General features: G+C 45.2%; 1 protein-coding gene across 1 annotated transcript in view; it reads right to left on the bottom strand.

Annotated features, from left to right (window-relative positions):
* Nucleotides 1–24,039, bottom strand: part of LOC111952200 (phosphatidylinositol phosphatase PTPRQ-like) — a 57,647-nt gene that overhangs the window by 9,784 nt on the left and 23,824 nt on the right. Inside the window, 31 exon segments of the mRNA XM_070435364.1 lie at nt 12–38; nt 304–348; nt 730–858; nt 2,246–2,345; nt 3,983–4,056; nt 4,170–4,488; nt 4,614–4,772; nt 4,948–5,017; nt 5,181–5,422; nt 5,544–5,730; nt 5,813–5,931; nt 6,883–7,045; nt 7,182–7,399; nt 7,492–7,773; nt 7,893–8,034; nt 8,167–8,318; nt 8,443–8,718; nt 8,803–9,244; nt 9,682–9,825; nt 10,701–10,766; nt 10,768–10,821; nt 10,978–11,123; nt 11,291–11,445; nt 11,627–11,747; nt 12,175–12,347; nt 12,428–12,536; nt 12,744–13,025; nt 13,135–13,242; nt 13,439–13,618; nt 13,708–13,869; nt 17,983–18,520. Of these exon segments, the coding sequence (XP_070291465.1) occupies nt 12–38; nt 304–348; nt 730–858; nt 2,246–2,345; nt 3,983–4,056; nt 4,170–4,488; nt 4,614–4,772; nt 4,948–5,017; nt 5,181–5,422; nt 5,544–5,730; nt 5,813–5,931; nt 6,883–7,045; nt 7,182–7,399; nt 7,492–7,773; nt 7,893–8,034; nt 8,167–8,318; nt 8,443–8,718; nt 8,803–9,244; nt 9,682–9,825; nt 10,701–10,766; nt 10,768–10,821; nt 10,978–11,123; nt 11,291–11,445; nt 11,627–11,747; nt 12,175–12,347; nt 12,428–12,536; nt 12,744–13,025; nt 13,135–13,242; nt 13,439–13,618; nt 13,708–13,869; nt 17,983–18,520 (5,384 nt within the window).

Genomic DNA, 24,039 nt, shown 5'->3' with positions numbered 1-24,039 from the left:
AGGTGACTTACTTGAGAGACTTTCTGTAGCTGAGAAGTCTGAAACAGAGTTGACAGAACAATATGAGTCACACCAGTACACTGGGAGTACAGCAGACTTTACTTTCCATTACTGTACAGTTACAGACAGACTGGCACACTGAACAGCACTTCAGTAGACTAAAGCCATGAGAGACAACAATACACACTGCCAACTGTAGCAATGCAACACAGCAACACACACATAGAGTGCTATATAACAAGGGCTACACACACTGAGTGCTACACACTTGAAGGGCTACACACACTGCCCATTACAACTTACTGGATGACAAATATCTCCTTCCGTCTAAAGAAGAAGGAGGAATACCTGGAGAGAGAGTTTGAGAGAGGAGTTGGAGCAAAGCTTGATGATTAGTTGATCATTTGAGTCAGCTGGGGCAAAACCCAAAACGGGCACCCCTTGGGGTCCCAGGGACCAAGTTTGGAAAACCCTGGGTTAGAGTGAGTGTGGAGAGCACAGACAGCCTGTGTGTGGTGGTGTGTGTGTTTATGTGTGTACTGTAGTATGCGTGTATGTGTGTGTGTGTTAGCAGCAGCCATGCACATTCTGTAGGCATGCAGGTAGAGTAGTAGAGGCAGAGTGAGCATAATGTTACAGTGGGTAAACCTTTGTGAAGTTGTGTGTGAATGAGAGAGAGGGAGTGTGTATGTGTGAGAAAAAGACACACACAGGCATACACACACTGACCTGTGTAGTTTCTCTTCCTTCAGCTCCAGGTCAGCCACAGCAATCAGTTGATCCAGTTTAAACTTGGTCTCTATAATCTCCGCCTCCCGGGGAGAGTAGGTTCCACCCTCCTTCTGACGCTGACGGATCCTGTCGTTGGATGAGGAACATGTCAATCACTCTGACACAACTGACTATGGCTGGCTGGGTTTTGACTAGAAAACTTGAGGTTTTAGATTTCAATACTCTAAATAATACTTTTAAAATAAATTGGATTCTGAAGTATGTTAAGAACCAGAACAGTATTTGGAATGTCTTCCCTAAGTATTTATTTGACTCTGTTGGTGGTTTAGAATGTTTGCTTCAATGTAATTTTGATGTTGATAAAATCCCAGTAAAGTTGGCCAAATTCCATAAGCAGGCAATTTTAGCTGGGATGTTAGCGTATAAACACAATTTCCCCCCTCACAGATACTTTATATGGAACAACATATAAGATATACGATTTAAAAGTAAGTCTCTTTTCTTCCGTAACTGGTTTGAGAATAAAATTATTTTGGTTGGTCAGTTACTGAATGAGGATGGATATCTACTTTCTTGAATTTCTTGATACATTTAAAATTCCAATAACCCCGAAAGAATATGCAATTGTTTTTGATGCGATTCCAAGGGGGGTTGTATCTCTTTTAAATTCCTCTGTGGTTGATGTAAGTAACATAGATTTACATGAAAATATATTCTTTGGCAAATTAACATCAAAGATAAATGTAGTAATAAACAGATTAGGAATATTGTTTGTGATACTACAATTCCCTCAGCAAGATTATTTTGGTCTAATATCTATGGTGATATACAATGGGGGAAAGCATGGAAAATTGCTAACAAATATTGTATCAGTAACAAGGTAAAGGGAGTTTCATTTAAAATGTTACATAGAATTTATCCTGTGTAACATGTTTTGAAAAGATTCAAGCTGAATAGTGACTTTAAACGTGATTTCTGTGGAATGGAGAAGGAGACCATTTTGCATTTGTTTTTTGCCTGTATTTATAGTAGAATTTTTGCTATTGACATACAGATTTTGTTACAAAAAAATAGGATCGGTTGTACTTTTTAACGGTGTTGATATAATGATTTATTTCAGAAATTCTGACATATAAAGATGTAAAGATGTAGTATATTTAATTCAACTGCTAATAATACTAGGTAAATTTCATATTCACAAATGCAAATGTTCTAATTCAAAACCTAACTTTTTTCACTTTATAAATTAATTGAAACAATATGGCACTACTTTAACTAAAATGAAAAACAAAAAGGCAATTAAAACTTGTATTATTAATGAATATGATTTGTTTGTTTAGGATTCCTGTCAATGTAAATCGTTTGTATGTATGCTTGTTTGCATGTGACTATTCCTCTTTTGTTTGTTGATATTTGTTAATAATAATTTTAAAAAGTTTAAAAAAATAAAATAAAAAATATATAGAAAAATAAAAAACGACATAACTAGAGGCATCAGCTGTAACCAGTTTACCTGACAGAAGCGTAGATGATGAGGATGAGCAGCAGGGCCAGGAAGAAGGAGAGGAGAACTCCCAGAATGATCTGTTCATCTCTGGTCAACAACCCATCCACTGACAGACAGGAGGGGTTGAGGGGAAGAGAAAAAAAGAAGCCTTTCGTGAACTAACACTTGCACTTACATTGACGGGCTGCAATGGAGCGGGTCGAGAGCTTCAAGMTCTTCGGTGTCCAAATCACTATGGACTTAAAATGGTCCACTCAACKACGCACAGTCGTAAAGATGATGCCTGAAGAGCTTCTATTCCCAAGCCACAAGACATAGCTAACATAATGGCTACACGGACTATGTGAGTTGACRCTTGCATTTWMTTTWTWTTTTTGCACTGTGTATATGCATACTCACAGGACTCTACACACTCACGCACACTGACACTCCAACACACGCATGTCATGCACAAACATTTATACTAACTCTACAGCACACACACGTCCACACACTCACATACAATCATCATTTACTCTGCTTGAGCTCCTGTTCCTCTTATAGTATATTAGCTCAAAAGTATCGTGGAGCTCCTGCACCTAAATATAAACAGTACCGGCACCCAAAATGAGAACAGGTGTTGTACCGAAAATCTCCCCATGCCAGAATTCTCCCCCTCTTCGCGTTCTTCATTGCTGCGACTTGTTTGCTAGTTGAGACTTCTGCTCTTCACTCCGTTGTCAGTTTAGCCTACATTTCARTGACATAGTAGAAGAAAGCATTTTTGTCTGCAGTTTTCGGTTTGGCTATTTGTTTCGGTGTATTTGGCGGTCTAGCTTGCATGGCGCCCGGTGCCGCCCCCGGCAAGATGCAGCCCTGGGCGGCTGGCCATGTCGCCCGTAACTAAATCCGCTACTGATTTTGTARTCGTCTATAAATAAATCTCTTTGCCAAAATTCGTCATCTCTCCCATGTCTTATTCGACTAGTATGTTTCAAAGTGTAAGGATAATAATTCAGCCATAGTTGTTCTGAAATGTTTATTGCTTGCCAACATTTTACTCCCTCCTCTATGTTTAATATAACACACATACATTCATTATTCATTTCGGTTGCCTATCCTGACGTGAAGTTTGTTCTATAGAAAGTATTTGACTCTGATGTGTGTCACAGCAAGTATTTGACTCTAGCCACAAAATTAAGGAAATTAGAAGGGGGGATTCTGGCAGGGGGGAGATTTTCTGCACGACAGGAACCTATTTCAGTCGAAGTCAAGCACTGACTATACACATCTACCTCCATTAGTCCAGTATCTCTGCACATTGAAAATAATATGATATTGAAACTGACCCTGTATATAGTTTCACATTTTCTCTGTTCTTCTTCTTCTTCTTCTTTTTTCTTGTGTGTTTTTGTTCTACCTTATGATACTTTTAGTATTGCATTACTATTGATTCCTGCATTGTTGGGTTTAGAGCAAGAAATGCGTTTCATGTACTTGTGCATGTGACATTAACTTGAAACTTACTAGCTCTGAGTTTGCTGATAGCTACTTTATTTAGGAGAAATGTACTTACTGAGACATYTGGTTGTCCCACCTAGCTATCTTAAGATAAATGCACTAACAGTAAGTTGCTCTGGATAAGAGCCTCTGTTAAATGACTAAAATGTAAAAAATTCAAATGAAGGAGTGAGAGTGGTGTTGTTTAATCCGTTTTAATCATCGGAGAGGAAAGATGTTTGTGGAGAGAAGAGGAGTGCTTACCTGCTGTTCTGATATGCTCAGAGTAGTCAGAGTCTGTGTACTGGCCCCGGATGTTGGTGGCTCGGAACTTAAACCTGCCACACAGACAAAGACATGCACTGTATTAAACTTTGTACGTATGTGTGTGTATGTGTTTATATCTATGTGCACGTGTATGTGTTTACATGTTTGTGTTGTGTATACTCACACGTAGACAGTGTTTGGTTTGAGGGGTCCGTTACAGAGTGTGTTACTGTACTCTTCAGTCAGACAGTTGTCCTTCTCTCCGATGACATAATGATCATCCTGGTGGTCTATGCGCTCCCCCCCTGAGTCTCTATGTTCCAGAACCCTGTCCCTCACAATGCTGTGTRTAATGCGTGAGAAAGTGAGTCTGCTGGTTTGTGTGTCCCTGCTCATACGGTCCCTCACGCAGAGTGGGTTGGGGAAGCCATTGTCTGTTAGGTAGGGGGCGGAACGAGAGAGAAATGCTGTCTTCCAGTTGGTCAGGTTCATGCTGTCCATCACTGAGACAGAGAGACAGACAGATGTCAGACTAGACCTATAGCAGTGGCTCCTACATATTTTAGTTCAAGATATATTTTCTGTGTGATASATGTGTGTTTATGTGTGTGTGTGTGTGATGTCGTACCCCCAGATTCGGACATGATGACCTGGATGCTGCTGATTGGTCCGTTGTCATTGCTGTAGAAACAGGCTGGCATGCGAACAATAATGCTCCTGGAGGTTACCATGGCAACTCCTCCTCGGTCCAGCACCACCTGGGGTCTCTGGGTGGGCTTGGCAGGAGCTACCCACACACACACACACACACACACATTTCTGTATCATGAAGTGTTCGTAGTGCATACACATATATTCACAATATGACACCCCCTATGACTAAGTTTCTAAGGCTGTTGGGGTTATAAAGGGGTTATGTAGGGATTATGAATGGGTTATGTAGTGTTTATGTAGCACTGTACCTTTGATCCCTGTAGTGATCTGAACCTCTGAGCTGGGGGGGCTTAAACCTGCTCCGTTTACCGCTGCAATCTGTGTGTGAGAGAAGAGAGAGAGTTGGTCGGAGTGTTTCAAATGGTGAGAATAATTTTTCAGAAAGCACAATTGTTCTATGACACTGTGTGTTCCTCACCCGTATATTATAGTTGTGAACCATGTGTTTGTGTAGTTGTGCCTGTGTGTGTGAGATCCTCACCCGTATACTATAGTTGTAGCCTCCCTTCAGCCCGTCGATGACTGCGGTCAGGGTGCGGTTCTCGTTTTGGACCACGGTGAGGCGGTTGATGGTCATCTCTAGCTGGCCCTGGCGGTAGACCAGCACCGTATAGGAACTGATGTTCCCATTAGGCTCCTCCGGGGGGGCAAAGGTCACAAACACACGGGTCACTTCCTCTGGAATTACCTGGAGGGTCACGTTCTTAGGAGGATCCCTGGGCTCTAGAGGGAGCAGGGGAGAGGGATGGAGGGAGGATGAGGAGGAGGAGAGAGAGAGTGCTTAACTACRTTCTAGCAGTTGAATAAAGTAGCTACTGTATTGCTGTATGTGTGGGTTCCTCACCCTCCTCCATTGTTCTGATGACAGTGGGCTCAGTGGCTTGTCCGTCCCGCCGTGCGTTCTCCAGTCGTCCAGTGAAGGCGGTCACGGTCACAGAGTAGCGAGTGAACGCAGTCAGGTTCGACACAACTACGGTCCTCAGCTCCTCTGGGCCGCGCACTACAGACTGGTTTAACCCCTCGCTATCCAGCTGAACAACAACACAACATACAGATGTAAGAAACTCATTTTTTCTCATTATTCTTTGAGTGTGTGTGTGCATGTGTACTCACAGAGATTACGTCTATGAGGTAGGAAGTGGGGCCGGTAATCACATCTGGGAGTTGCCATTCGATACGGAGGCCGTTGGAGGACATGGTCATTGAGAGGTTGCTGGGAGGGGCATCAGGGTCTGAGGGGAGAGACAGGTATAAATATACACATACTGCCAGAATTATTGCCACCCTTGATAAAGATGATAAAATAAGACTGTATAAGCTATATTGTATGCTAATTTAAAAAATATATATACAGTACCAGTCAAAAGTTTGAACACAACTACTCATTCAAGGGTTTTTCTTTATTTTGACTATTTTCTACATTGTAGAATAAATGTGGGCGGCAGGTAGCCTAGTGGTTAGAGCGTTGGGCCAGTAACCAAATGGTTGCAAGATCGAATCCCTGAGCTGACAAGGAAGAAATCTGTTGTTCTACCCCTGAACAAGGCAGTTAACCCACTATTCCTAGGCCATCATTGTAAATAAGAATTTGTTCTTAACTGACTCCTGAGGATGAAAAGGTTTTGTTGTGGCCTCTTCACSACTGTCTTGGTATGTTTGGACCATGATAGTTTGTTGGTGATGTGGACACCAAGGAACTTGAAACTCTCGACCCGCTCCCCTACTGATTATGTTTTGCTTTTTGTGTATTGTTGTGTATAATAATGTGTGTTTTAATGTGTTTATTGTATTTTGATGTGTATTGTGGTGCTATACAGGGCTCAACTGGTCTCAACATTGAATCTTTTTTTGTATCGTCATTAGCACAATATTCATTATCCTAATTCTAGCTCCAAGACGCCGGCAATTAGAAAAAAACAACAATGTAGATTGTGCTGATTTATTGGCTCATTGAACCATGTCGCGCACTGTAGTCTAAAACAATTATGTCATATCTGAATTATGTKATCTTTATGCACATTCACCATTGTATTAGTACATTGTATTAGTATAAAATAATCYATTTTTCTCATTTTTTGGAGCATACAATATAGCACAGTCTTTTTTGCTCATCTTTGTCAAGGGTTCCAATCCTTTTGGATGTGACTGTATGTGTGTGTGCGTGCGTGCGTGGGTGTACTTACTCCCAGCCAGTGTGTGTGTGTATCTCCAGGGTGTGTGTTCTCCTGGCCCAGCATTAGTAAGAGCTGTGATTCTGAAGCGGTAGAGGCGGTACTTGGCCAGAGACTGGAGAGTGATGCTCCTGTTGCCCTCACCACCATCAGAACCATTCACTGACACCAACACCTGGCCAGGAAGATCATGAACATGAATATGATGTTGAGTTCAATGTTAGGAAATGTATTCTGCAGATATACATGTAGACAGATGTACGACACAGTGGCTTAACAACATTTACATTCAGATATCCAGGTAAAATTACCTCCTGATCCACACAGCCTGGAGCCAGGGAAGGGCTCGGCTCTGGGAGGTGTGTGGCTTCAGAAAGGGGTGTGTTGGACAGGCAGTCAGGTGACAGCAGCTGCACGGTGATGCGGTACTCAGTGAGCATGCCCAGAGCAGAGAGGGGAGCAGCCCATTGGAGCGTCACGCTGGTGGACGTGGTCTCTGACACACTCAGGAATCGAGGGACACCAGGAACTGCAGGAGGATATAAGAGTGGGTTGAGTTGGTACAGTTAATCTGGTCTCCTGGTGTAGTGTACATGTGTGTGTATGTGTGTGTGTGTGTACCTGACTCYGGGTGTGTGTAGGCAGTACAGTTGACCTGGTCTCCTGGGCCGGCAGAGTTGACAGCCGTTACGGTGAGTGTGAATTCTGCYTCCGGCGCCAGCCCACTGACCGTATACTGGTTTGTGTCAGCCTGGTGTATGTATGACTGTGAGTCTGAGTGTCTGTCCACCTGGACCTGGTAGTACAGGATGCGTCCATTGGGGTTGGCTGGAGGCTCCCAGTGTAGGAACACAGAGTCCCAGCCCAGACCAGAGCAGGATAGGTTACCCACCACTTCAGACACTGGGGCCAGGAGACACAGGGTTTATGCAAAAGGATTAATAGCCAATTCCACACGCATATGGCACTTGATTTCTAGTTCCACAACCATACATACCCACACACACATACCACATACATACCGGACTCATTGGTTGTGAAGGACACAGGAGTGCTATACTGGTCTCCATGACCCACTCTGGTGTAGCTAAGCACACTGATCTCATAYGAGCTGTGAGGCCTGAACCCACTCAGCTGTKCTTCTGTCCACGGACCTGTAGAGTTCTGAGAGTCAGAGAGAGGGAGAGAGAGAAAAATTAGGAGATCTTATAGACAGAACATAGCAAAGTTGCAGCACTCCAGTTTAAAAATGTTAATGTTTCTTTGTGAGTGTTTGTGTTTGTATGTGTGCAGTACCTGATATCTGATTGTGTTTGTGTTAATCTCCCAGATCCTGAAGCCGTAGTTTGTGACCACACCATTGGGTTCCAGAGAGGGTTCCCAGGTCAGCCACACAGAGAAGGCTGTGTGGTTATACAGAGATAGGTTCCGGGGAGGAGACATCGGACCTGGTGGAACACAATGTTAGAGTACATTACTGGCCTTCGTCTGTATGAAGCAGCAGTTGGAGGGGTTATGGTAGGGCAGAGGCTATAGGTTAGTAGGGGTTAAAGGTGAGAGGTTAAAGATGACCTGCTTCATCTGTGTGCAGCATCAGTAGTAGCGGGGGTCCGGAGCCCTTGCGGGTGGCTGCYGTGATGGAGAGGTTGTAGGCTGTGTAGGGCAGGAGCTGTGTGAGTGTGAGGGTGGTGTTGGGGGTGTGTGTGGTGTTGGAGCCGCCAGGGCCGAACATGGTGAGGAAATACTCTGTTATCTCTCCGTTGGCCTCCAGGGGGCGCTGCCACACCACAGACACAGAGGAGGACGACAGGTTCCTACTGGACACCAGCACTGGAGCTGAACTGGGAACTGGAGGTAGAGAGTGGGTTAATAGTATGTATGTGTATGCACATGTGTGCATTTGTGTGTGTGTGTGTGTGTCTGTAGACTCACTATCATCATCAGTCCTCACATGCAGCAGGCTGGTGTGGTTGTGGGCGGGGCCGGCACTGGTTGCCGGGGTAACAGTGAAGACGTAGGGATAGTACTTCCTGAGTTTGGTAAACAGGAAGACGTTATCGTTGGTTGTCTTGGTGATGGTATTGTTGACAGTGGGGGGTCCGGGGGGGTTGGTGTTAGGGAAAGAGGGGTTCAGAGGTTTAGGAGGTTGGGGGTGTCCTGCTTCCTGCAGGGTGAGCAAGTAGAAGGGGCGTCCGTTGGGTTCCATAGGGGGATCCCAGCTTACTATGATGGCTGTAGAACTGAAGATCTGAGCACTGAGATTGTGGACCGGATCACTGGGAACTGTGGGGAGAGAGGGGGAATTAGTATCACTGACTGAACTACTATCATTCTTCAGACTCAGTCCCAGCACTAGAAGAACACTACAGGTTATTTATGCTYTATATACACATAATACTACATCTACACCCAAACCAGCAACATCAACCAATCAAACACTGGCGCCACCCCAGGGAGAGAAACACACCAACAAACATAAAACAGCACTTCGTCATCATCATCATCATTAACAACATCGTCATCATTAACATCATCATCACCCCATGAGTCATATGGAGAGAATAACCTCAGTGTGGAATAAAACAAGAAAACTTTGACCAGAGAAACTTCAAATCGAGAAACAAAAAAACTGAGACATTTTGAATAGCAGATACTCATCCTGGCCACACCCACTTCCGGTGTCCATCCTCTAAGTTCCGGTCACTGAGTCTGACCATATGGAGAGAGCAAACTGAGCATGTGCACCAGGGGAAACAGGGATGGAAAGAAGGAGAGACGCAGAGATGGAAGATATAAGGAGGGAGGGGAGACCTCAGTGAAGGCAGATTGAGAGGCTGGTGAAGTGGATGGATGGGTGGAGGAGAGAGGGCGGTGTGTGGGTGTCTGAGCCCAGGGCAGTGAGCCCTGCTGGGCTTGGCAGGGCAGGAGAGGCAGGGTGAGCTGGAGGTCCCGTGGCTGGAGCACAGAGGCAGAGACACACAGTCAGTATTAGAGACATCTTCAGACCGAAACAAGAGGCAGTCACTATTACACGTCAGATGAAGGCAGCAGTCTGTCTACACAATTTTTCCCAAAATCACATAAAAACAAAGAGATCATCGTCAAATAGGAACAATAATTACATTTCTTTTGAATAACACAAAAGCTACTATTTTTATCTACATAATTTATTTGACAGGAACATTGCTACTTCTTGTGATCATCCAGATACTGCCATTTGAAAATGATTCATCTGCATCTTAAGCTACAGACTAAACTACTAACACGAATACGATAACGACCTACTCACAAAACTACATGATGAAACATCTCTACTGGATGTATGTTGATAGCATTGTGACATTGTTGATAGCCAATGTGTTTACAAAAGAACTGGATGCCTGTATCATTGCTCTGTTTGGAATATAAGACATGATCAGATATCCAACAGGTCAAAGAGTGAACTTCCACAGGGTTCAGTAAAAGGAGATACAAACTGGTTGTCTGAGGTACGGAGGCCTCGGAGGGACAAAAAGGGCCAGTTTGTCAGACTGACAGACTTACCTCCTTTTACCAGCCAGCTGAAAGTTACACTTCAATCGCAGAATTTTTACGTGATTTTATCAAGTTCAACAAGAGAGGGTGTTGGAAAAAACAGTGCAGGACTTTCTTGTGTGTGTGTGTGTGTGTGTGTGTGTGTGTGTGTGTGTGTGTGTGTGTGTGTGTGTGTGTGTTGTTGTGTGTGTGTTGTGTGTTGTGTGTGTGTGTGTGTGTGTGTGTGTGTGTGTGTGTGTGTGAAACTGACCGCCATCTGGTGGAGTAGGTCTAAAGGATCAGTACGGACCCCTCGCCCCCTGGATGGTGCTTGAGGTCAGCCAGAGGCTGTAGTTCGTCCTCCTCCTCAGGCCAGACAGACAGGTAGGACAGGTCCTCCCCCGGAGAGACAGGGTCCAGCTCTGACACTGGGATACGCTGATGGAGAGGAGAGAGAGAAACAATGCCTTTACAGTAGAAAACACACATAACACACTTTTACACATGAGCATACAGTGTGTGTGTGTGTTACTCACCTGCTTTATAACAGTGTTATTGTCTGTGTAGTACACAGTGTAATGCTGTATAACTCACCTGCTCCGTGACAGTGGTATTGTCTGAGTAGTACAGAGTATAGTGAAGGAGGATTCCATTTGGCTGAGTGGGGGGTTGCCAGAGGACGGTCACTGAAGAAAATGTCAGGTTCACCAACGACACATTCTGGGGTGGGTCAAATGGCACTGGAAGAGAATTGCAGGAGTGATTTGGTGCAAGTTGCATGTCACTTGTGTTTACTAAAAATAAACTGGAGGCATGTTCAGTTGGGACTACAAGATTTTCTCAAAGGTTTGTGTGTGTGAGTGTTTGTGCATGCGTGCTTGCCATACGTATATGTGTGTGTGTGTACCTGTGTCAATAATACTGAAGCTGATGTATATGAGGACTCCCCCGTCCCCTAGGCGTGTCCAGCTGGAGACAGAGGCGTTGAAGCGACTTTCTGAGTCAACGCTGACCACTACCGCTGTACCTGTTACATTCTGCCACACCTCAGATGACTCATTCCTACAAGCGAGAGAAGGAAGGAGGAAGAAGAAGAAGAGGCCATGTTGGAGACCATGTTGGAGCTGTTTGGAGGCTGGAATTCATGCTTCAATCAGAATGCCTCATCCCTCAACATCTCCTTTTTCAACATCACATCAGCAGTTGGTTTCAAACTAACGATCAATATTGAAATAAAACTCACCAGACTTTGACTATGTAGTAGAGGATCTCAGAGTTGGCCTCTTTCGGCGGTTCCCATGACAATTCTACCTCGTAGTCTGACAACTTCCTGGCTAACAGGAACTGAGGGGGAGTGTCTGGGTCTGAAACACACTTCCTATTATTTAAGACCAACCAGGTTGCTAGGGGAAATGGACTGGAAGAAGGAGAGAACGTTAGCTAAACGCTCCTTGATCGTTGGAAATAGCGTCTGCTTGCTGGCTCATCTGTAAGCAAAGCTGGTTGGTTAGAAGTGATGGTTTTGATGTTGTTTAATAACACTGTGGTCGCCCCTGACCTCTGTCAGAGGATCAGGAAGACGAGAGACAGAAAGGAAGTGAGAGGAGGTGATGATGAACCTTCTGTGGTCCACCATAGTCCACTACACGGCCACCTGAAACACAATGACCCTAACCATGGTCTCCCTCTACCTCCCCCCTCTTACCCCAGATCCCTCACTCCATTGGGGTGATGTATAGTGGTTTACTGCGGTGGTTCTGGGGTGTGTTTGTGTGTTAGAGAGGCTCTCACCATCCTCCAGTGTGGTGATGTTGAGTGGGTCACTGCTGTGGTTTCCAGGGCCCATTCGTGTGTGTCCCTTCACCACCAGAGTGTATTGCGCAAACTTCCTTAGGTGAGTGATCTGGACGTGGCTAATGGGTGTGGTCAGGTTGAGGAAGTGGGAAGAGTTTCGCAGCTCAAGGCTGTAAATCAAATCAAACTTAATTTAAAGTTTATTTTCATCATGAGAAAGTACACATCCAGAATCCATGCAGAAATGTACCTGTAGTGCGTGATAACTCCATTGGGCACTAGGGGGGGTTCCCAGGTCACATTCACCTCATTGGGACTGACGGACTCATAGGACAGGCCGTAGGGAGGACTTCCCGGTACTAGAGGGTACACACACACTTCAAAATGAGGCGTAAGTGTGTGCATGTGCCTAGTTTGTGTGTGTGTGAAATAAAAGGTCAAATAGGGGGGGTGCTTATATTTGTCCTGTTTCACTGCATGTAGAAGTGGGTAACCACTCGGAGAGTGGTGTGTGTGTTTGTATGTACTGTATGTGTGTGTGTGTGTGTGTGTGTGTGTAGACTCACCGTCCTCCCCAGACAGCATAGTGAGTGTGTCTGAGGTGTGGTTCCCGTGTCCGAGGCGTGTGTATGCTCTGACAGACACGTTATAGTAGGAGAACGGCATCAGCCCTGTCAAAGTCACTCTGGGGACAGAGCTGTTCAACACTGCCACATATGATTGGTTCTCGTACAGGACCTCATACTGTTGAATCACCCCATTGGCTCTCTCCGGGGGCGACCAAGAGAGGGTGGTGGTGGAAGGAGAGGTGTCTACCACTGTTAATCCTATGGGTGGGGAGTCAGGTTCTGAGAGGGAGAGAGAGAGGGATAACATTGGACTCTCTATCATGAAACCCACATAATGAGAGAGGTGGGGGTGGGGGTGTGTGTATGTATGTGTGTGTGTGCCAGGTACCATCCTCGGGTGTGACAGCGAAAATATCGTCTAGGTCAGACAGAGAGCCCTCTCCTACAGCAGTAGATGCAGCCACTCGCAGCTTATAACCTGTATACTTCCCCAGCCCTGAAACACACAGCAAGCAGCTTATAACCTGTATACTTCCCCAGCCCTGAAACACACAGCAAGCAGCTTATAACCTGTATACTACCCCAGCCCTGAAACACACAGCAAGCAGATTAACACCAATACATCTTCACAGGCTTGAACCAGGCCTGTACCATGTGTGTATATGTGTACATACAGTATGTGTGTGAGTTACCTGTGAGCAGTATGCTGGTGTTGTGTGTAACTCTCTGCAGGGCTTGGTTGCTGTGCAGGTTGAGTCCGTAAAGGGTGTAATGTGTGATTCGTCCGTTGGGGTAGAGGGGCGGAGTCCAGCTGACCAGGATGGAAGTGGAGCTAACATTCTGATAGGACACAGCCACCACTGAGCTAGGAACTATGACAACAACAACACACAACAATAAAGAACAAGAATAAACAACAATGACACTATTTAAATAACGTATTTACAGTATCTATGTGTACCCTGCTCGCGGGTCTTCTCAGAGACGTGTGAGGCAGGACCCTCTCCAATAGTGGTAGCCGCGGTAACGGTGAAGGTGTATTCAGTGAAGGGACTAAGACCAGAGACTAGGTAAGACAGCTCCTCAGACTTCATGTCTATCACCTCCTCTCTCACATACAGTCCTGGAACACACACACAGTATAGAGGACAGACTGTAGTGCATGGTAACACACCTCACTCTACTCATCAACTTCTGTAGTCTTCAATCAAGTTTCTAGTTGTAATGTCACATGCACAAGTACAGTTCTTGCTCTAAACCCAACAATGCAGGAATCAATAGTAATGCAATACTAAAAGTATCATAAGGTAGAACAAAGAAAACACGAGAAATAAAAATAAGAGAACACAAGTAAGTAAGCAAGCATACAAAAAGTTTTAAAAAATGGGTCCGGAAGAAATGGCATCAGTTTTACGTGCACCCAACCAATTGTGCTATTATGTGGGGTTTTTCGCGTTATTTGTAACTTATTTTGTACATAATGTTTCTGCAACTGTATTTTACGGCAAAAAAGAGCTTCTGGATATCAGGACAGCGATCACTCACCTCGGATTAGACGCAGATTGTTTCTACAACAAGGACATTCTCCAAYCACCAAACACCCGACATCCCCGTRATTTGCAAGAGGAAGCGACGCAGGTACAGAGGACAAAGAACCGGATGCCTCATCAGGACCCGGAGAAGGCGAGTGGGAAAGCTGCCGTTACCGTCAATACTACTCGCCAACGTGCAATCATTGGACATTAAATTAGACGAGGTACGATCATGAATATCCTACCAACGGGACATCAAAAACTGTAATATCCTATGTTTCACGGAATTGTGGCTGAATGACGACATGGATATTCAGCTAGAACAGCACACTCCGGTAAGACGAGGGGGGGCGGTCTGTGCATATTTGTAAACAATAGCTGGTGCACTAAATCTAAGGAAGTCTCTAGATTTTGCTCGCCTGAAGTAGAGTATATTGTGATAAATTGCAGGCCACACTACTTGCCTAGAGTTCTACCAAATTTCTATCAACGTGTTAAATGTGCAACCAGAGGGAAAAAACTCTCCCTCGCCCTCCATTTGGTAAATCCGACCACAACTCTATCCTCCTGATTCCTGCTTACAAGCAAAAATGAAAGCAGGAAGCACCAGTGACTCGGTCTATAAAAAAGTGGTCAGATGAAGCAGATGCTAAACTACAGGACTGTTTTGCTATCACAGACTGGAACATGTTCCGGGATTCTTCCGATGGCATTGAGGAGTACACCACATCAGTCACTGGCTTCATCAATAAGTGCATCGAGGACGTCGTCCCCACAGTGACTGTACGTACATACCCCAACCAGAAGCCATGGATTACAGGCAACATTCGCACTGAGCTAAAGGGTAGAGCTGCCCCTTTCAAGGTGCGGGACTCTAACCCGGAAGCTTACAAGAAATCCTGCTATGCCCTGCGACAAACCATCAAACAGGCAAAGCGTCAATACAGGGCTAAGATTGAATCATACTACACCGGCTCCGACGCTCGTCTTATGTGGCAGGGCTTGCAAACTATTACAGACTACAAAGGGAAGCACAGCCTCGAGCTGCCCAGTGACACGAGCCTACCAGACGAACTAAATCACTTCTATGCTCGCTTCGAGGCAAGCAACACTGAGGCATGCATGAGAGTATCAGCTGTTTCGTAGCCGACGTGAGTAAGACCTTTAAACAGGTCAACATACACAAGGCTGCGGGGCCAGATGGATTACCAGGACGTGTGCTCCGGGCCTGTGCTGACCAACTGGCAGGCGTCTTCATTGACATTTTCAACATGTCCCTGATTGAGTCTGTAATACCAACATGTTTCAAGCAGACCACCATAGTCCCTGTGCCCATGAACACAAAGGCAACCTGCCCAAATGACTACAGACCCGTAGCACTCACGTCCGTAGCCATGAAGTGCTTTGAAAGGTTTGTAATGGCTCACATCAACACCATTKTCCCAGAAACCCTAGACCCARTRCAATTTGCATACCGCCCAAACAGATCCACAGATGATGCAATCTCTATTGCACTCCACACTGCCCTTTCCCACCTGGACAAAAGGAACACTTATGTGAGAATGCTATTCATTGACTACAGCTCAGCGTTTAAGACCACTAGGTGCTCCTCAAGCTCATCACTAAGCTAAGGCTCTGGACTAAACACCTCCCTCTGCACTGGATCCTGGACTTCCTGACGGCCGCCCACGTAGTGAGGGTAGGTAGCAACACATCTGCCACGATGATTCTCAACACTGGAGCTCCCCAGTGGTGCGTGCTCAGTCCCCTCCTGTACTCCCTGTTCACCCACGACTGCATGGCCAGGCATGACTCCAACACCATCATTAAGTTTGCAGACCACACAACAGTGGTAGGCCTGATCACTGACAACGACGAGACAGCCTATAGGGAGGAGGTCAGAGACCTGGTCGGGTGGTGCCAGAATAACAACCTATCCCTCAGCGTAACCAATACTTAAAGAGCTGATCGTGGACTACAGGAAAAGGACAGAGCACGCCCCATTCTCATAAGGGGCTGTAGTGGAGGTTGAGAGCTTCAAGTTCCTAGGTGTCCACATCAACAACAAACTAGAATGGTCCAACACACCCAAGACAGTCGTGAAGAGGGCACGACAAAGCCTATTCACTCAGCAAACTAAAAAAAAAATTGGCATGGGTCCTGAGATCCTCAAAAGGTTCTACAGCTGCAACATCGAGAGCATCCTGACTGGTTGCATCACTGCCTGGTACGGCAATTGCTCGGCTTCTGACCGCAAGGCACTACAGAGGGTAATGCATACGGCCCAGTACATCACWGGGGCTAAGCTGCCTGCCATCCAGGACCTCTACACCAGGTGGTGTCAGAGMAATGCCCTAAAAATTGTCAAAGACCCCAGCCACCCCAGTCATAGACTGTTCTCTCTACTACCGCATGGCAAGCGGTACTGGAGTGCCAAGTCTAGGACAAAAAGGTTTCTCAAAAGATTTTACCCCAAGCCATAAGACTCCTGAACAGGTAATCAAATGGCTACCCAGACTATTTGCATTGTGTGCCCCCCCCAACCCCTCTTTTAAGCTGTTGCTACTCTCTGTTTATCATATATGTATAGTCACTTTAACTATACATTCATGTACATACTACATCAATAGGCCGACCAACCAGTGCTCCCGCACATTGGCTAACCGGGCTATCTGCATTGGGTTCCACCACCCGCCAACCCCTCTTTTACGCTACTGCTACTCTCTGTTCATCATATATGCATAGTCACTTTAACCATATCAACATGTACATACTACCTCAATTGCTACTCTCTGTTTATCATATATGTATAGTCACTTTAACTATACATTCATGTACATACTACATCAATAGGCCGACCAACCAGTGCTCCCGCACATTGGCTAACCGGGCTATCTGCATTGGGTTCCACCACCCGCCAACCCCTCTTTTACGCTACTGCTACTCTCTGTTCATCATATATGCATAGTCACTTTAACCATATCAACATGTACATACTACCTCAATCAGCCTGACTAACCGGTGTCTGTATGTAGCCTCGCTACTTTTATAGCCTCGCTACTGTATATAGTATTTTTACTGTTGTTTTATTTCTTTACTTACCTATTGTTCCCCTAATACCTTTTTTGCACTATTGGTTAGAGCCTGTAAGTAAGCATTTCACTGTAAGGTCTACACCTGTTGTATTCTGCGCACGTGACAAATAAACTTTGATTTGATTTGATTTATATACAGGGTTAGTCAGTTCCAGTACCATATTTACAATMTGCAGGGATACTGGAGTGATGGAGGTATATGTATAGTGTTAAAGCTGAAATATGTAACATACATAGTAAGAGTTATAGATCTCTCTTTGGTATTGAAAGCCTAAGTCTAAGACGCGTTGGATCTGTTCTATGCACGATATTTCTATGCTTCCCGTTCTTAAGTTTCGCGTTTGCGTCTTACGTTCGGTTCTGTACACCAGCTTCAAACAACTGAAAATACAATATTTTGGGTTATTTAAAATTTATTTTACAGCGGTATAGATTGTACAATGATTCTCTACACTTTGAGTGCTTGTTTGGTCATGTAAACTGAAATTAGGAGAAATATTTGAATTTTTGCAACCAGGAAAGGGCAGAGCCATTTCTGCATATTGCACCTTTAAAAGGGTTTAGAGGTTAAAAGGTGAAATGGTTATAGGTTAGAGATGAGTGTAGTACCTCCCGGGGTGCTGGAGGCTGCAGCCCTGGTGGAGGGGAGTGTCTGGAGGTGTCCAGTGACTGCAGGTACAGAGCGGGTGGAGAGGCGTGGCTGGCCAGAGGTGAGCTGGCCGGGCTGTGAGTGGGAAGTGAGCCAGGGCAGGGGTGTGGCCGGGGTTGAAGAGGTCAGGGAGAGGACAGAAGTCCCTGAAGTTACAGCATCAAAGGTCATAGGGGAGGAGTCTGGAAAGTCAGAGGTCTGGTCAGTCCCAGTCCCAGGGCCCATACTGGTCAGACTGGGGCTCTCAGTGACTGTGGGGACAGTGTAATTGTTGTGGTCAAGGTTAGGATTAAGGTCAGAGGGGGTTGAAGCGCTGTGTGTGCGGCTGGTTGTGGTCACGGTCATGCCGGTGACGACCGTGTGGTCGGGCAGGGTGACCGTGAATGCAAGCGGAGAGGTGGTCAGGCTGAGGTCAGCTGATCTCTTACGCCGCAGAGAGTCACCAGGGATACCTGGCACTAACGTTCCATCACCATGGATATCAGTCTCATTTAGGTTCTGAAGATAAGATGAAAACATCAGGCACACACACACACACACACAATTGTTTGTTTTACTATCCTTGWGGGGACCAAAACATTTGTTTCCATTCAAACCTACCCCTAAGCATTACCTTAACCCCTAACCKTAAACCTAACCCCTAGCTTCTAACCCTAACCCTAATTCTAACCCTTCCCTAATTGTAACCCTAACCCTAAACCAGGTATGGGCAACTTTGATGGGGGTGGTGGGGGCCACAAAAAATCTGAACCCATCATGAGGGGCCGCAGTTGCTCGGGGGTCAGGGGTACCCCGACRGAGTTCCTAAATTTAAAAAATATATATACAGTACCAGTCAAAAGTTTGGACACACCTTCTCACTCAAGGATTTTTCACTATTTTTTTTACATTGTAGAATAATAGTAAAGACATCAAAACTATGAATTAATACATATGGAATCATGTAGTAACCAAAAAAGTGTTAAACAAATCAAAATATATTTTACATTTCAGATTCTTCAAAGTAGCCACCATTTGCCTTGATGACAGCTTTGCACACTCTTGGCATTCTCTCAACCAGCTTCACCTGGAATACTTTTCTAACAGTGTTGAAGGAGTTCCAACATATGCTGAGCACTGATTTTCCTTCACTCTGCGGTCCAACTCATCCCAAACCATCTCACTTGGGTTGAGGTTGGGTGATTGTGGAGGCCAGGTCATCTGATGGAGCACTCCATCACTCTCCTTCTTGGTCAAATAGCTCTTACACAGTCTGGAGGTGTGTAAGATGGCGCAGACAGATAGGGCAGCTCTGCTTCTAGCTCTTAAGCAACTTTGTAGTATTTTATTTTTTTGTGTGTTATTTCTTACATTCTTAGCCCAGGAAATGTTTTGTGTTATTACATACAGCCGGAAATAACTTTTGGATATCAGAGTGGTGGTAACTCACCGGCATTACGACCGGGAATACGACTTTTCCGAATTGGATCCTTTGTTCGTACCTCCCAGGGCAATTGAACTGATTCCAGAGGCTMKTCCAAAACATCGCCGGCGGAGCAGAGGTATTCGGAGTGGACTTCTAGTCCGACTCAGGAGGCACGGACAACATCCACCACTTCCGAGTATATTACTCGCTAATGTTCAGACTCTGGATAATAAAATAGACGAGTTTAGGTCGAGAATCTCCTTCCGGAAAGACATAAGGGATTGTAACATACTCTGTTTCACGGAAACATGGCTCTCTCGGGATATACTGTCTTTGTCCATACAGCCAGCTGAGGTCTCTGTATATCGTGCAGACATTAATAAAGAACWCTTCGGAAAGAAGAAAGGCAGAGGTGTATGTTTCATGATTAACCACTGTCATGACGTTGGCCTAGGGGTAGGTTTATGACAGTCATAAATACCTCTTTCCCCCCTTTTCCCTCTCCCTACTATAACTGATGTGACATAAGAAAACCCCTTGGTTAACATAGAGATTCTGGGAACATCAGAAGTGGGGGGAAATGAACTATATTCTGGTAATCCGACCAACTGAACATATGCGTGGTACTTAAGGTATATTATGTCAGTTCGGTTGCCCTCTGACACATTCTCATCAATGATAGAATGACAAACTCTACTGTGGAAAGTCTAAACGTCAGAGGTATCGGATTCACATGGAATTGTTGTTTAATTCAAATGTTTGAATATGAAATTATTTGTGAAGAGATTAAATGTAATTTTAGCTTTTAGGGTTTTCATAAGCTTGGCTTCTGCTCAACCAGGGGCCCGCCCCTGTGAAGAGACATGGGTTATAAACTTTTCAGACACACCCCTCTCCCTCCACTATAAAAGCCATTGACAAAAATATAACTTCCTGTTCCGGGTACATTTAGGATGACGATCCGATGTCAGAATGGTTCAGATAATAACTACAGAACTAAGCCAACATCAGCATGGACTTTGGTTGCAAATGGTATGAACTTTGAACTCGTATTCACTACAGAAGTGATACCTCCTAGCCGTTGAGTTAGCAACAGCTGCTACAAACGCAGGTTAGGAAGGACAGTCAGAGTATCCCGTCTACTACACATCGACGCTACTCCAACGTATCCAGTGACCACCGGAGACATTCTTGAAAGGACAGAGGACTCGGTTTGGCAAGACGGCCTTCCATCTACCACCAACCTACTGAAGCGCAGCTCAGAGTAAATATTTATTGCATTTTCCTTTTCAAATGGGCGGTAATTTAGAATGCATAAGATACTGTATTTACGATAGCACAGCTCGTCTATGTTCCAGTCTCCCGCTCTTTCACTAAAATCCCGCCCCTTCCCTTTGTGTAACAAGCTGTCATATCTATTCCGCCCGCTAGGGACGTTTTTCTTTATGACGGCACTTTGTAATCAAGTTATGATTTAATTGTGTATGTGTGTTTCTGTGTGATTAGTTAGGTATTTAGTAAATAAATAATTAAACCCAATTTTGTATTGCTGATTCAACTTGTTAGCCAGGATTCTTGCAGATAACCAAGGATTTACCACTTTCAGATGAGACTGAATAAAATGACGATTAATGTGACTGCTATGGATGTAAAATATTACTAAATCTTTAAGAGTTTATTCGGAAGATAACAGCTCTATAAATATTCTTTCGTGGTGTCCCTCTCTAGTTAATTACATTTACCTGATTAGTTRAATCAGGTAATATTAATTACGGAGAAATTATTTTATAGAATAGCATGTCATAGCAATTAATCTGGCATAGCCAAAGACACYACACCACTCATGGTGTGATTGTGATAACATACAGAAACTCAAGTAATTTTGTTCACCCGACCTAGAATACCTCACAATGAAATGCAGACTGTATTACCTCCCAAGAGAATTCTCTTCGGTTATAGTCACAGCCGTGTATATTCCCCCTCAAGCCGATACAACGACAGCCCTCAAAGAACTTCACTGGATTTATGCAAACTGGAAACCACATATCCTGAGGCTGCATTTATTGTAACTGGGGATTTTAACAAAGAAAATTTGAGGAAAACGCTACAGAAGTTCTATCAACACATTGACTGTACTACTCGCGCTGCTAAAACACTCAACCACTGCTACTCCAACTTCCAGGATGCCTACAAGGCCCTCCCCCACCCTCCCTTTGGCAAATCTATATAGGCAGAAACTCAAACAGGAAGTACCCGTGCTATGGACTATTCAACGCTGGTCTGACCAATCGGAATCCACGCTTCAAGATTGTTTTGATCATGCGGACTGGGATATGTTCCGGGTAGCCTCTGAGAATAACATTGACGAATACACGGATATGGTGACTGTGTTTATCAAGAAGTGTATAGGAGATGTTGTACCCACTGTGACTATTAAAACCTACCATAACCAGAAACCGTGGCTCGATGGCAGCATTTGCGCAAAACTGAAAGCGTGAACCACCGCATTTAACCATGGCAAGGTGACTGGGAATATGGCCGAATACAAACAGTGTAGTTATTCCCTCRGTAAGGCAATCAAACAGGCAAAACGTCAGTATAGAGACAAAATGGAGACGCAATTCAATGGCTCAGACACGAGACATATGTCGCAAGGTCTAAGGACAATCACCGACTAGAAAGTGAAAACCAGCCATGTCGCGGACACCGACGTCTTCCGGCCCAGATGGCATCCCTAGCCGAGTCCTCAGAGCATACACAGACCATCTGGCTGGAGTGTTTAGGACATATTCAGTCTGTCCCTATCCCAGTCTGCTGTTCCCACTTGCTTCAAGATGGCTACCATTGTTCCTGTACCCAAGAAAGCAAAGGTAACTGAACTAAATGACTATAGCACTTACTTCTGTCATCATGAAACACTTTGAGACGCTAGTTAAGTACCATATCACCCGTACCTTACCCGACTCCCTAGACCCACCTCAATTTGCTTACCGCCGCAATAGCTCCACAGACGATGCAATCCTCATCGCACTGTACACTGCCCTATCCCATCTGAACAAGAGGAATACCTATATAGAATACTGTTAATTGACTATAGTTCAGCATTCAACACCATAGTACCCTCCAAGCTCATCATTAAGCTTGGAGCCCTGGGTCTGAACCTCGCCCTGTGCAACTGGGTCCTGGACTTGTTGACGGGCCGACCCCAAGGTGGTGAAGGTAGGAAACAACAACTCCACTTCGCTGATCCMCAACACAGGGGCCCCACAAGGCTGCGTGCTCAGKKCCCTCCTGTACTCCCTGTTCACCCACGACTGTGTGGCCAAACACTACTCCAACACCATCATTAAGTTTGCTGACGACACAACAGTGGTAGGCCTGATCATTGACAACGATGAGATGGCCTATAGGGAGGAGGTTAGAGACCTGGCAGTGTGGTGCCAGGACAACAATCTCTCCCTCAATGTGAGCAAGATAAAGGAGCTGATCGTGGACTACAGGAAAAGGCGGCCCGAACAGGCCCCATTAACATTGACGGGGCTGTAGTGGAGCGGGTCGAGAGTTTCAAGTTCCTTGGTGTCCACATCACCAACAAACAATCATGGTCCAAACATACCAAGACAGTCGTGAAGAGGGCACGACAAAACCTTCTCCCCCTCAGGAGACTGAAAAGATTTGGCATGGGTCCCCAGATCCTCAAAAGGTTCTACAGCTGCACCATCGAGAGCATCCTGACCGGTTGCATCACTGCCTGGTATGGCAACTGCTTGGCATCTGACCGTAAGGCGCTACAGAGGGTAGTGCGAACGGCCCAGTACATCACTGGGCCAAACGTCCTGCCATCCAGGACCTATATAATAGGTGGTGTCAGAGGGAAGCCCATAAAATTGTCAGAGACTCCAGTCACCCAYGTTATAGACTGTTTTCTCTGCTACKGCATGGCAAGCAGTACCGGAGCGCCAAGTCTAGGACCAAAAGGCTGCTCAACAGCTTCTACCCCCAAGCCATTAGATTGCTGAACAATTCATAAAAATCGCCACCGGACAATTTACTTTGACTAACCCCGCCCCCACTTTTGTACACTGCTGCTACTCACTGTTTGTTTGTTACCTATGCATAGTCACTTCGCCCCCACCTACATGTACAGATTACCTCAACTAGCCTGTACCCCTGCACTGACTCGGTACCGGTGCCCCCTGTATATAGCCTTATTATTGTTTTTCTTATTGTGTTACTTTTTCTTATTAGCCCACTTGGTAAATATTTTCTTCTTCTTGAACTGCACTGTTGGTCAAGGGCTTGTAAGTAAGCATTTCACGGTAAAGTCTACACTTGTTGTATTCGGCGCATGTGGCAAATAAAGTTTGATTTGATTTGACGCACACCTCCAACTCAATCAAGTTTTCAGATGACACAACAGAAGTAGGCCTGATTTACCAACAATTACGAGACAGCCTACAGAGAGGAGGTGAAGGCCCTGGGAGTGTGGTGCCAGGAAAATAACCTCTCACTCAATGTCGACAAAACAAAGGAATTGATCGTGGACTTCAGGAAACAGCAGAGGGAGCACGCCCCTATCCACATCGACGGGATCGCAGTGGAGCAGGTGGAA

Source organism: Salvelinus sp. IW2-2015, linkage group LG26, assembly GCF_002910315.2.
Source record: "Salvelinus sp. IW2-2015 linkage group LG26, ASM291031v2, whole genome shotgun sequence".
In the NCBI taxonomy this organism is placed as follows: Eukaryota; Metazoa; Chordata; class Actinopteri; order Salmoniformes; family Salmonidae; genus Salvelinus; species Salvelinus sp. IW2-2015.
The sequence above is the reverse complement of the archived record's forward strand: the minus strand, read 5'-3'. Positions and strand labels throughout refer to the sequence as shown.